General features: G+C 37.1%; 1 protein-coding gene across 2 annotated transcripts in view; it reads right to left on the bottom strand.

The window, feature by feature from the left end:
* Positions 1–3,341: 3,341 nt before the first annotated feature.
* Positions 3,342–12,912, bottom strand: part of LOC100313736 (sortilin-like protein receptor) — a 50,329-nt gene continuing 40,758 nt past the window's right edge. The window contains 2 exon segments of one of the 2 annotated variants that reach the window (NM_001168188.1): positions 3,342–4,562; positions 4,747–4,891. In NM_001168188.1, coding sequence (NP_001161660.1) covers positions 4,759–4,891 — 133 coding nt within the window. In that variant the 3' untranslated portion in view covers positions 3,342–4,562; positions 4,747–4,758. 2 annotated transcript variants of the gene reach the window in all.

The following is a 12,912-nucleotide window of genomic DNA, read 5'->3' as shown; positions in this document are numbered from 1 at the left end:
AATTTCATTTAATCACAAACCGTATTACTACTACATTTAATAAATGTATACTATATGAAGTATGATACAAACAATCTATAGAGAAAGGAAAGTAGCAGGCCACATTGCTGGTCATCAAATACTAGTAGCCACTTCATGATCCACCCTGTCCCACTTTCGTCGTTGATGGCGTGCCTTTACTCATTTCACCCCACGAACCTTTTACAAAAATGCGAGCTTGAAATGACAATCGCATTTTCTTTAGCCGAGATCCGTCCATTATTACTTTTCACAAACTTACTATATATTTATTTTGCCATAAATATTTTATCTTGTCAGATTTAAGTGCAAGTATCAGTCTGTGTTTTTTATTGATATACTTCAGCGATTTTTTGTTATAAGTATTGCCATCGTGATTTCTTGACGATCCAGCGCTCTTGTTGCTCTAATTTGCCTTATATTGCGATCTAGCGACTCCTCAACAAGTAAAATACGTACAATGACACAAGCGGGGTTCAGTAGCACTATTTATGCAAATAATTATTTTCCATTTTCGAATTCTTGAATCCTCAAAATGGCATCACAATAAGTAAAATATTGTTAGCTTTTTTTCATTAACTGGGATGATTATGTTGTTGTCATTCTTACTAGTATTAAATGTTTGGTGCCCATTAAGGTGACAAAACGAAACGCGGAACGACACAGAAACAAACGTTAAATGCTTCTATAATCCGAGGTGGTCGTAGTAATTACTTTTGCTGCGTTGTCAAAAAGTAAATTTCTTTGCCGTTTGTATTTTTACATGACATTACACAGTGTGTCACAAATTCTATTGTCAATCAAAGTTTTAGGTTTTGTATGTCTGCTCATTTCGATTGAGTTTTTTCTTGTTATTTTTTCAGTGTTAATAAATCATGATTGGTTGATATTAGCAAATTGGGTTTCCACTTTCTTGCACCATTTACTATTAATTTTCTTGTTTAAATCTGCAGCTTCTTTACGGAAGAGATTATTTGTATTCATTATGCAAATGTAATATCAGATCATTTGTTTTTTGATTAATATATCTAATTGGTATCTGCCGAGTTCTCTGTAAATGCCCTTTTTGGGAGTATTTTTTGAGACGCAAAGTAAATACTGGCAGTATCTTAGGTGTACATCCTCGTTGGCAGATTTGTAATTACTTTCATGTCCCCCAGATAATAGTAACCACCAATAGAAAATATACAGTTCCTTGCATTCAGTACAAGCTATGCTGCACACACACATATTTCATTCACGGTCGTCCACAAGTTTTTTTTGTTTTAATTCTTGCTTTTAACATTAACGTCTATCAGTCGAACATGAAACAAGAACCATATACAGTGTGAATCTAGAATATTGAAAAAGGTGGAAAACGTATACACCATATTTGAGAGAGAAAGGGGGAGAGAGATTACTACAAAGATGGGGAAAATACAACAGCGCCACATACCGGGTATATGAAGACCATCTTTGATGGCAGAAAAAAATGATCTGGAAAAGGTTTTTGGTTGAGCACTTATATGAACCTGCTATAATCTGGCTTTATATGACTTTGTATGCAGCTTAGGTATACAATATAAGTTGGGAAAGTCATTGTTTTTTTTCGGATTGTAAATTTCTAATAATGTCATGAATGACCTGTGATTTGCCATAATTTCACTCTATATATGCAATATGTTTGAAGGCAGAATAGACCATTTTCCGTTCACTGCGAGAATCACGCGTTATGCGTGAAATCGAACGTAAAAACAGGACAAACAAAGGTCATAGCGTCGTAGTGGCGTCAAACATCGCGTGGGATTCAACAAACGCGAAAGTATTTTGGGGGACACTCCCATGCTTAATAATGTGCTGTCCACATTTGATGATAGGCAATTTCGATTAAGTGAGGGTATTCGGAAGCAATATTCCTCTGTCAAAGATCGGCCGGTCGATGTGAGCTACGAAATAAAGAAATTCGAGTTCAAAATCAAATCGTTCGATTTTTACGGAAGACGTTCGACGCGCGTCTTTCATGCATCTCGCGAGATCTCGCAATTGTACGGAAAATCACCTATTACTAGATGCACCCGTTCCTTATATATTTATAATAACATTCCCCACAAACAACTTTAAGGAGCAGCATTCTCAGCACACATTATGACATATTTGTCATGGAGTGAAGCATGCTTCCTGATCACTGAATACAGATGTGAATCTACTCTGGAAGCACAATTGAAGTTTGTGAATGCAGCAGAATACACAGCATTGACTTATTCTGACAGTCAGACAAGTGAGTATTGTTTAGTTTTTTTTGGAATGTCATTTTAAGTTATAAACAAACTGGTCCCCCACATCCACTCTCACCGTCACAGAGTTAACGATTCGTTCTGGCTCACATATAAAACCTCAATATGAGCTTTTGCCATCACAGATATTCAATCATCATTACTTTGATCAATTGACTTTATGAAATTAAACCTGGTGGTCATACACATATAATTTTTCCTATGAGCATTCCTCCTACTACTGATCTATCCTTGTTCGATATTTGATATGTAACATTACGAAGAACATAGAACACTTTCCTGGGGTATTTGAAACCGAAATTGTCATCTGACTGTAAGGCCATTGATGATTGGCTGCTGGAATGACAATTTTTGGTTTCAAATACCCCAGGAAAGTGTTCTATGTTCTTCGTGTAATTAGGTGTTCGTATGCAAGGGATTTTTCCACACAAAAACGCAGAATTCGGCCGAATTTTGTTATCGGTTGGCTTAATATAACCTCAACGGATCGCATTTTTGTGAAAGATTTGTATTTTTGTACTGATTTGTGAGAATCTGAAAAACGCGTTTCACAACTTGTCTCTTATTTAGTTTTATGCTGCATTCAAGATGGCGGCCCCCTTACAGTAAATATCGTATTTATTTCATTATCATGTGTGCGCCAGCTGACTGTGCAAGCTCTCAGTTGCATAATTTTGAATTTATGATAGCATCTTACTCAATTATATATTATTATATGCATTATATATTTTGTGGGGAAAATGAGAGTACCCAGTTTATTGAATGATCATTTTGGGTGTAACTTGGATGTCACAGTATTATTTTTGGCAGAATTGCATACTTTCTACAAAGCTCCATCGGCACGACACTGACTTGCTGCTAAGCCTGTCAATGCTAGATTACATCATGGCAAATGTTATGTCTATCTGTGTCCATTTTCTTTAAAAAATAAAATCACTATTTACTGAATCAACCAAAAAAGATTCTATTAACTCACACACAAAAAAATAGTTTTATCACAGTATCTCGATAACAAGCACAGCACACTGCAACAGATTAACACACAGACAATAGAATTTATAGAAATTTATTTCTCCCTTTAACCTTAATTAGATTGATTTCTTATTATAAATCAAATTAAATTAAGTTCAATTACAATCACAGTGTTGATTGTACAGTAGTTTACCAAAAGTTCAGAAAAAAAAACAGGTCATACAAATGTTATCCCGTTACTGAATATTGCTTATTACAATGTAAAGTTTTCTACATAAAACTGAGATGTATGAGCCAAGGCCACCTAGGTATATGTAAAAAGGCACCTAAATAGAAAACATTGGTCTTCATTCAACATACATTATGTAAATAAGTCTTAAGGGTGCCTCCTCAACCAAGAATATATACATTTAAGAGTCCCCCATTTTCCTGCAGTTAACCTTTTTTTAAAACTGTTGGCTAAAGTTATTTGGAAGACAAGTCGTTACACAGCAGGTGTTTTTTCAATAATAAATAAAAAAAAGAAAGAAAAAGTATGTATTAAAAAAGTATCCCCTACCCTACCCTTCCCATCCCCTCCCCTCACATTATACCTTGAGTATCATAAATATCAGAAATACCCAGATAGCACAGTTATAAATATACTATTACCTTACAGTAGAAAACTTAAAACCAACAAATGTACAACTGAGGACAAAATAAAGTAAAATATACACATGCATCGCACTTTATCTCAAACTGTAAACAAGTTTTGTATTCCTGTCTGTTCAGAATAATTAAAGTAGAAAATGTCTACACAGGGAGGCATTATGACAGTGAAATAAAAAATAAACCCCATATATACTGCGTAAGCATGTTTTGTGATTGATTTCAACAAAGTAATCATTTCTTCAAATGCACTGATATCTCTTTAAAATAATAAAGCTATTTTATTTCAATGTAACTGTAATCATTACGGCTAAAAGAAGCTACACACTGGACAACAATTTAAATACACAGCTTTAGGAGGTGATCGTTTCGCCATGCCCTGTTTGTGATATGGAACCCATAGAAAATTAATTTGAAAAAAGTGACAAAATTGCAATGAAGAAAGATTAAACCTGTACAACAATATTCAAATAATTAATAAATTTAATCATTGACAATTTGTAATGATGAGTACCACAAATCCAACACTTAAATAATGTATTTTTTTAAATTTACAAACTATGAATGAATACCAGTGTTTTGAGAGCCTTGGTGTGATCACTTAACTTGTACGGCTGTGTGTGTTCATTTCTGTGTAGATATTCCCACTTACTGTGAAATACTTTATTTTCGCTGGATTTTATTTTCGCTGAAAAGACTTTTTGGGTGTTTTGTATAGAATTTATTTTCACTGATTTTTGATGGGTTTAATGTAAAATATAGGAAAAAAGGTATATTCGCTGGATTTTATTTTCACTGAATCATTCCTTCAGCGAAAATAAAGTATTCTACAGTATTTGATTTCCGATCATTCTAACATATCTTCATCTGAATCATCATGATAGGATATAGTTGTGTTAGCTCCGTTAGATAATAGGTCAATCTCATTATCTAATTCATCAACCTGGTTCAGTGTGGAATACCTGTACACAGCTTTTTTGCTGTAAAAATAAAAAAAACATAGTTGAGACCTTGCCCAGAAATATGAATGTTTTAGATATTGAAAAGGACAGTGTAGTATAAATATAACCTTGGGTTCAGGTTTGCAGGTGCTTGTGTTCAATTGGGCCTGGTTGACGCAAGGACAATGCATTGAATAGCAATTTGATAGATAAATGGATGCACAACCCTGTCATTTAGACCCAAACATGATTATGGGTTTCTGTTGCAAAAATACATGATGTGTCAGCACTTGTAATTTGCACATAAAAAAGCCAGAAGAGACAACAGTGACATATTATAATATTTTCCAAACTGTTGCCTGGCACAAAAATAAAATATTAAAAACAAGTCAGTGTTAGAATTAGGGGAAATGTTATTCATGCCAAAAATAAACAAGTCATTGAAAATGACACAGTCCCCGTTAAGTTCTCTTTGTGCTCGTCATATTAAAGCGGAGGGGTTGTCGCGAGCGTGTCTTTGAAACTTGAGTTCCAAGTGGCGTATACAACATTTACATCAAAACACGTGTTTCGTGTCATAGTAATATGGTCAAAATAAAAACAGCCGTTATTCAGCCATCTTTGATCTGATTATGAAACACACTGATATGTAAGATGTATGTGCCAAATACGAATGAAAATGGTACATAAATTGTGGAAATATAGTTGTAAGGCCAAAAAGTCAGACGGCTGTCAATCGGCCATCCTTGACCAGATTTTGAAACAAATTGTCATGGACATGCATCCTAACATGTATAAAGTACATGTATGTGCCAAATTTGAATGAAAACTGACAGAGCACGTCCAAGATACCGCATAAAAAAACAAAAACAAGATGGCTGCCAGTCGACCATCTTTGATCCAATTGCAAAATAAATCGTCATGGACATGTATCCTAACATGTATAATCTATGTACCAAGTTTGAATGACAACTGACAAAGCATGTCCAAAATACAACATTTTCAAAAAACAAGATGGCTGCCAGTCGGCCATTTTGAATCTAATCGCTAAACCACTGCATGTGCATATGTCCCACATAAAGTACTAGGCACATGCAAAGAATGAACGGAATCGGTCCACAGGATTCTGAAATATGACTCCGGACGCACGGACGGACGCACGGACACACGGACGGACGGAGACCGAATTATAAGTCCTCGTTTTCGGACTTCGTCCGAACGGGGACTAATTAATATGGATTAGAAGAATACATGTAGTTAGTAATTGAGAGGGAATAGTTGGCTGGGTTAGTATCAGCAGAAATTATATGTATTGACTCTTCCAAAATTAAAACATATGGTCAGAAATTAAGCAGGATATAGTATTCATGTATCTAAACTGCATTTCCAGCTGCTAAAGATGAAACAAATCATCATGGACATGTATCTCAACATGTATAATGTTTTTATCAAATTTGAACGAAAACCAACAAATCCTGTCCAAGATACCACTTTTTCCAAAAAACAAGATGGATGCCAGTCGACCATCTTTGATCTGATTATGGAACAAAGTGACATGAACATTTATGATGTAAGTGCCAAATTGATGCAAGTGCCAAATATGAATGATCTATAAGCCTTGGAGATATTATAGTAGTATGGGTAAAAAAGCAAGATGGTCGATTGGTGGCCATTTTTGATATGATTATGAAATTATGAAAACTGACTGACATGGACATCAAGATGGTCATTAGTCATAGACATATAATCTAGAATGTGCAATGTAAGTACCAAATTTGAACAAAAACTGACAAAGTATGCACACAATACCACATTTAAAAAAAAATGGCTGCCAGTTGGCCATCTTTGATGATTGCAAAACAATTGTCATAGACATGTATGCTAACATGTAAAATGTAAGTACCAAATTTGAACAAAAAAAAACAGACAAAGCATGCAAACGAAGCCGCATTTTCAAAAAAAAGAAATGGCTGTCAGTGAGCCATCTTGGATTGAAGCAAGTAAACCACTGCATGTGCACATGTCCAAGATAAAGTATGAACAGATTTGGTTCACAGGGTTCTGAAATATGACTCGGAACGAACGGACAGAAGGGGACTGAATTATAAAAAACAAGCCATGCATGGCACAGTCCCCATTAGTTATCAAATTTAAGATATATAGTTTTGTTTATAGTAATATAGCTGGATTATAACCATGTCAGAAATATGATATTTTAACATTAAAATGATTGACATTTGTATCTGATTGTCAAACAAGTACTTGTCCATATTGAGAGATATTGCTCTGGAACAGCATTCAAAATCAGCCATTTTGAATACATGTATATATATACATAACATGATGTATAACGAATATATAAAATTTGAATATAATAAGTCAAAGCATTTAAGAGATATAGCTCTAGAAGCCCAATCATTAAAACAAAATAGGCGCCAGTAAGCTATTTTGAATCCAATCTGAAAAATAAAATGACGTGCATCAGGAACCTGTAATGTCTAATGTATGTTATACGTTTGAACAAAATCACCAAAATTACCACCATTTGGCCACTTTGAAAAGGATCGTCAAACCAATATATTTGGATATCTATGACATGATGTATAATGAATATTAAAAATTTGAACATAATCAGTCAAAACAAGTCAGACATATGGGTCTGGAAACCCATTCATTAAAACAAAATGGCCGCCAGACAGCCATTTTGAATCTGATCTGACAAATAAAATGAATTGCACCAGGAACCCGTAATGTCTAATATATGTACCAAGTTTGAACAAAATCCATCTATAAATGCCAGAAATGCTTGATATTTGATGATTTTTTTAGAACAAAAATGGCCACCATTCGGCCATTTTGAATAGGATCGTCAAACCAATATATCTGTCTAACTATGACATGATGTATAATGAATATTTAAAATTTGAACATAATCAGTGAAAGCAAGTCAGACATATGGGACGAGAACCACATTCATTAAAACAAAATGGCCGCCAGTCGGCCATTTTAAATTTAATCTGAAAAACAAAATTATTTGCATCAAGGTCCTATAATGTCTAATGTATACACCAAGTTTGAACAAAACCCATCTGTAAACAGCCGAGAAATGCTTGATTTTTATGATTTTTTAGCACAAAAATGGCCGCCATTCGGCCATCTTGAATCAGATTGTAAAATAAAATGATGTGCATCAAGGTCCTATAATGTCTAACGTATATACCAATTTTGAACAAAATCCATCTGTAAACAGCCGAAAAATGCTTGATTTTGATGATTTTTAGCACAAAAATGGCCGCCATTCGGCCATCATGAATGAGATCGTGAAACAAATTGACGTGCATATGTATAATATCATGTATGATGTATGTGTGAAGTTTGATTGTGATTGATCCAGGCATTTCTAAGATACAGGTCCGGACGCACGCACGCACGCACACAAGCACGCACGCACACACTGACACACGGAGGTCAAAACATAAGTCCCCGTTTTCAGACTGCGTCTGAACGGGGACTAACAAGCCATGTATGGCACAGTCCCTGTTATTGAATTTAAAATATATAGCATAGATTATAGACAGATAATCTTGATAATCTTGCGCATTCTTGTTTAACTGTGCCTTAGAGGGGGGGCAGCAACATTTATCCACCTCTTTTGAACTACACCGTTGACTTGCCGGCTTGCAGTTTGTTTCTTCTACAATTTTAGTTGTATTTTCGACAATTTTAAGGCAAGTTCTGGTTTACCTGGGATTATCGTTCCGCTGTTGAGGTTTCAGGCATTCTTTCACACGTTTGTTTAAGTCATCATGAAGCCTAAAGTTTAAATTTTGGGTCATTCTTTTGTGGCGCGATTGAGTACGTCCATGTCAAGTGAACGCAACGCACGTGCTTTGCCGCTTTCGTTCAATTTGAGTAATTCTGCAGAAATAAAACTACATGGTGTCGGAGGGCGTACGATGGAAAAGATACAGCGTTTCGATTTACATGTCGTTCAGGATTTCAACCCAGACGTGGTTATTTTACAGTTGGGTACAAATGATTTAGCATCACTTTCTGCATCCAATGTAGGGTCACGTTTAATTAATTGGTGCGTCATTTGCATGATCGCATGAACGTCAAGGTCATTATCGGGTGTCAGGTTTTCCCTCGCGTCACAGCAGCTCGAAGTAACTTTAACGAACGTGTGGCACAGTTAAACAATATCTTAGAGGTGGAGTTAGGGGGCGTGGCTTACGGACACTTCTGGAAGCATAGGCGTGTTTTTGGCAACACTGCAACAATTTTCTGCCCCGATGGCATTCACTTTAATGGCATCAGTGAGGTCAGATATTATAGAAGCTTACGTGGAGCAATACTTAAATCCTTACAATTAATTTGATTGTATTTTGTGATTATCCAAATATATATATATATGCAATTTGTTTGTTGTTTACGGATTAGATGTAGTACTTCTGTCCATGCATATTTATTTAATTTACTTGACCCAGTGGTGGTTTTACTTTGATTGAGTACAGCATGATTAGTGCAATATTCATACTCGGTAACCGTTTTGGTGGCCATTTGCACTAGTACTGTTTTTGTACCCTCTTCCAATGACATACCTTGTCATGGCAGAGTGGTTTTACCAATTTTATTGGTTTATTGGTTGTATGTACCATCTTTAGTTAGCATGGATTTTATTTTGTTAAACATTTATTATTATTTAATTGTCTGTACAAAATTAATTCTGTTTATTCATAATTACGTGCATGTAATTTTTATCGGTATCCTTTCACTTCTGTTGTTGCTATTACCATTGTTATTATCATGCGATAGAACACTGATATTTAGTACAGTTTATTTTCTGTCAATAATTTATTTTGTCAACAGTATGCCACCAAAGCGTACAGCACCAGTCACCAGGGCAGCTACAGCAAAGCGTAAGGAGTAATCCTTCTGCGGTGCTGCAAGTCCCCACTACCGATCAACAAGGTGAACAGCGAGCTGCTGCAGTCACAACACGTAATAGGGCTGCAGCGCAACATTTGGATCCAGAAGGGTTAGCAGCCTCTATCTCACGTGCAGTTATTCAAAGTTTGAAGGATGCTGGTCTTTGCAACGTTGCAAGCCCAGCAGCAGCTACTGCATCTCAAGTCGTCCAACCAGTTGTCAATGACATTACGGGTAAAGGCCAGGGGGTTCAGGCTGCTAGACAGCCACTGGGTCAGATTAGTGATTTGTCTGTAATTCAGGTTACACAGCAACCTATAATTCAGGGTTCAGAGAGAGAGAGAGAGCTGTAGCCAACCACACTGTTCACTAGCCAGTCTGTACCTTTGGTAGCAAGGGTGTCAGATAAGGTTAAATCTAAAATCTGGGCAGGTGATTATATTGATTTCGCTACTCTGCTTAGTAATCCCTCCCTGCGGGATGGTAGGTACACCGTTGCATTATCTGATGGTGTGGGTAGGCCTCAGCTTTGTCTTGAGCCCGCTGCTAGTACTAAGAAAATTGCGTCAATTGAGCAGTGGATTTCTGCATTTAACATTTTTGTAGCAATGTATACTCTAAAGAAGCCTGAGGATATTTCAGGTCTTATGAAATATGGAGAGGTGGTGCATGATCTGGCAGCCAAAAAGGCTGGCTGGATGTTTTATGATGAGCAATTTCGCTTTCTGAAGCAGTCAACCCCACTACCCTGGGACCAGACACACTGGGAATTATGGTTACAAGCATTACATTTGGGGGAAAAATGTCAATGCTGGTCGAAGCTTTTCGACTTCTAACAAATCGGAGTTTGCTAATTCATTTCAGTCCTTTCCGAAAGGGTTCTGTTGAATTTTTTATGGGGGAAAGTTCTGACATGGGTGCCGTTTCGACCACAAGTGCTTCAAGTGTGGGGAAACTCTTCCAATTTTCAAATGTGGTTCCCGCATTTCCACTAGTCAAATCAATGGGGGATTGCCACAGCAAGCTAACACCAGAAAAAGAGAGAGCCCCCACTATACTCCCCGAGGTCCTGTTGGCTCCAAACCCCCAACTGCTGCCTTTAGTGGTAACCCCAGTAAAAGTGCCCATTATGAGTAGATTACTGACGGGTTTTGATGTGGGGAAGGCGCTGTATTTGTTGAATGGTTTTTCAAAAGGGTTTTCTTTAAAATATGTAGGACCGAGAGTTGGAGGGTCATCCCCTAATTTGAAATCTGCATTGAATAATCCAGATATTGTTTGGGATATGCTTCAAACTGAGGTGCAGGCAAGCAGGGTTGCTGGTCCCTTTCAAGCTCTACCATTTAACAATTTGCGTATTTCTCCTTTAGGACTAGTGCCCAAGAAACAACCTAACAAGTTTCGCTTAATACACCACTTATCTTGTCCATCAGGCTCATCAATAAATGATGGTATTCCAGCTGAGTTGGCAAATGTTCAGTATGCCAATATTGATGATGCAGTTAAGATTATTAGGGATCTGGGTCTAGGCTGTTTCTTGGCTAAAACTGACATCAAATCAGCAATCAGAATTATTCCAGTAGCTCCACATGACCATTGTTTGTTGGGTTTCAGGTGGGATGATCATTTCTTTTTCGATAGATGTCTTCTAATGGGGTGCTCAACATCATGGCGCATTTTTGAACATTTTAGTTCAGCTTTAGAGTGGATTTTGCTTAAAGTTGTGGGTGTTGAGGCAACTATCCACATTTTGGATGATTTCTTATTTCTGGCACGAACTAGGGAGCGCTGTTTTTCGGATTTGCAGGCTTTTTTGGATTTGTGTGCTGACCTTGGGGTTCCAATTGCACAGGAAAAGACTATGGAACCTAACACTTCCATGGTGTTTGCAGGTATTGAGTTTGACACAGTTCAAGGCGAGTGTCGACTGCCACAGGATAAACTGTTGTGTTGCCGCAGCTTGATTGATACTTTCTTAGTAAGAAAAAAAGTGATGCTCAAGGAAATTCAGTCTTTAGTGGGGACCTTAAATTTTGCATGCATTGTGGTGGTTCCAGGCCGGGCATTTTTGCGTAGGTTAATTATTTTGACAAAGGGGATAAAGAAACCAAATTTTTATATCTAGTTGACCAAAGAGGTTAAAGCAGACCTTCTTGTGTAGAAGCAGTTTTTGGATAGTTATAATGGGAAGACAATTTTTATGGATGCTATCTGGCATTCGTCCGAATCTCTTTGTTTGTTCACAGATGCAGCAGGGTCACTGGGGTACGGTGGCATTTTTAGTTCTCATTGGTTTTTTGGGCAGTGGCCAGCTGACTGGAAAGTTCTTAATATTGCAGTCTTGAAGTTATTTCCAATCATGCTGGTTCTTGAAGTGTGGGGGCATTATCTCAGTAACAAGCAGGTGTTGTTCTTCACTGACAATGAGGCCCTGGTGTCAGTCTTGAATAAGCAGTCGGCAAAGGATAAAGACCTGATGGTTTTAGTTCATCGGATCGTGCTCATTGGCCTTCAGTTTAACATTCTTTTTAGAGCAAAACATATTCCAGACAGGCATAACATTTTGGCCGACTGTCTTTCTCGTTTGCAGGTGGATCAGTTCAGATCAATGGCTTATGGCATGGATATCAATCCAACCCCAATTCCTTCACATTTGCTACCAGTCAATTGGAAATGGCAGTAGCCAGACTTTTCTAGCAGGCTATTTGCAGCTATTTGTAGGACAACATATCAGCGTGCAGGTTTTTGCCCAATTTTTGTATAGCCAGTTGGGGGTACACATTGTCCATCATTACCACTTCCGGAAACAACCATTGCTTTGTTTATTGGCTACCTTTCTAGGCAGCACCTGGCACCATCCACTGTTTCAACTTACTTGTCAGCCAATAGCTACGTTCATAAAATTGCAGGTTTTTCAGACCCAACCAAGTCTTTTATGGTATACAAATTGGTGCAGTCATATCTAAAGTTAAAACTTCAACTGGATGACCGTCTTCCTATCACTCGTGATATTTTGCATTGTCTAGTTAAGGCTATTCCACACGTTATTTAATCTGCTTATCAAGGGTGTTTATTTAGAGCAATGTTTTTAACAGCATTCTATAGGTTCCTCAGGATTGGGGAAATTACAA

Source organism: Saccoglossus kowalevskii, chromosome 3 (genome assembly GCF_978046115.1).
Source record: "Saccoglossus kowalevskii chromosome 3, keSacKowa6.1, whole genome shotgun sequence".
In the NCBI taxonomy this organism is placed as follows: domain Eukaryota; kingdom Metazoa; phylum Hemichordata; class Enteropneusta; family Harrimaniidae; genus Saccoglossus; species Saccoglossus kowalevskii.
The sequence above is the reverse complement of the archived record's forward strand: the minus strand, read 5'-3'. Positions and strand labels throughout refer to the sequence as shown.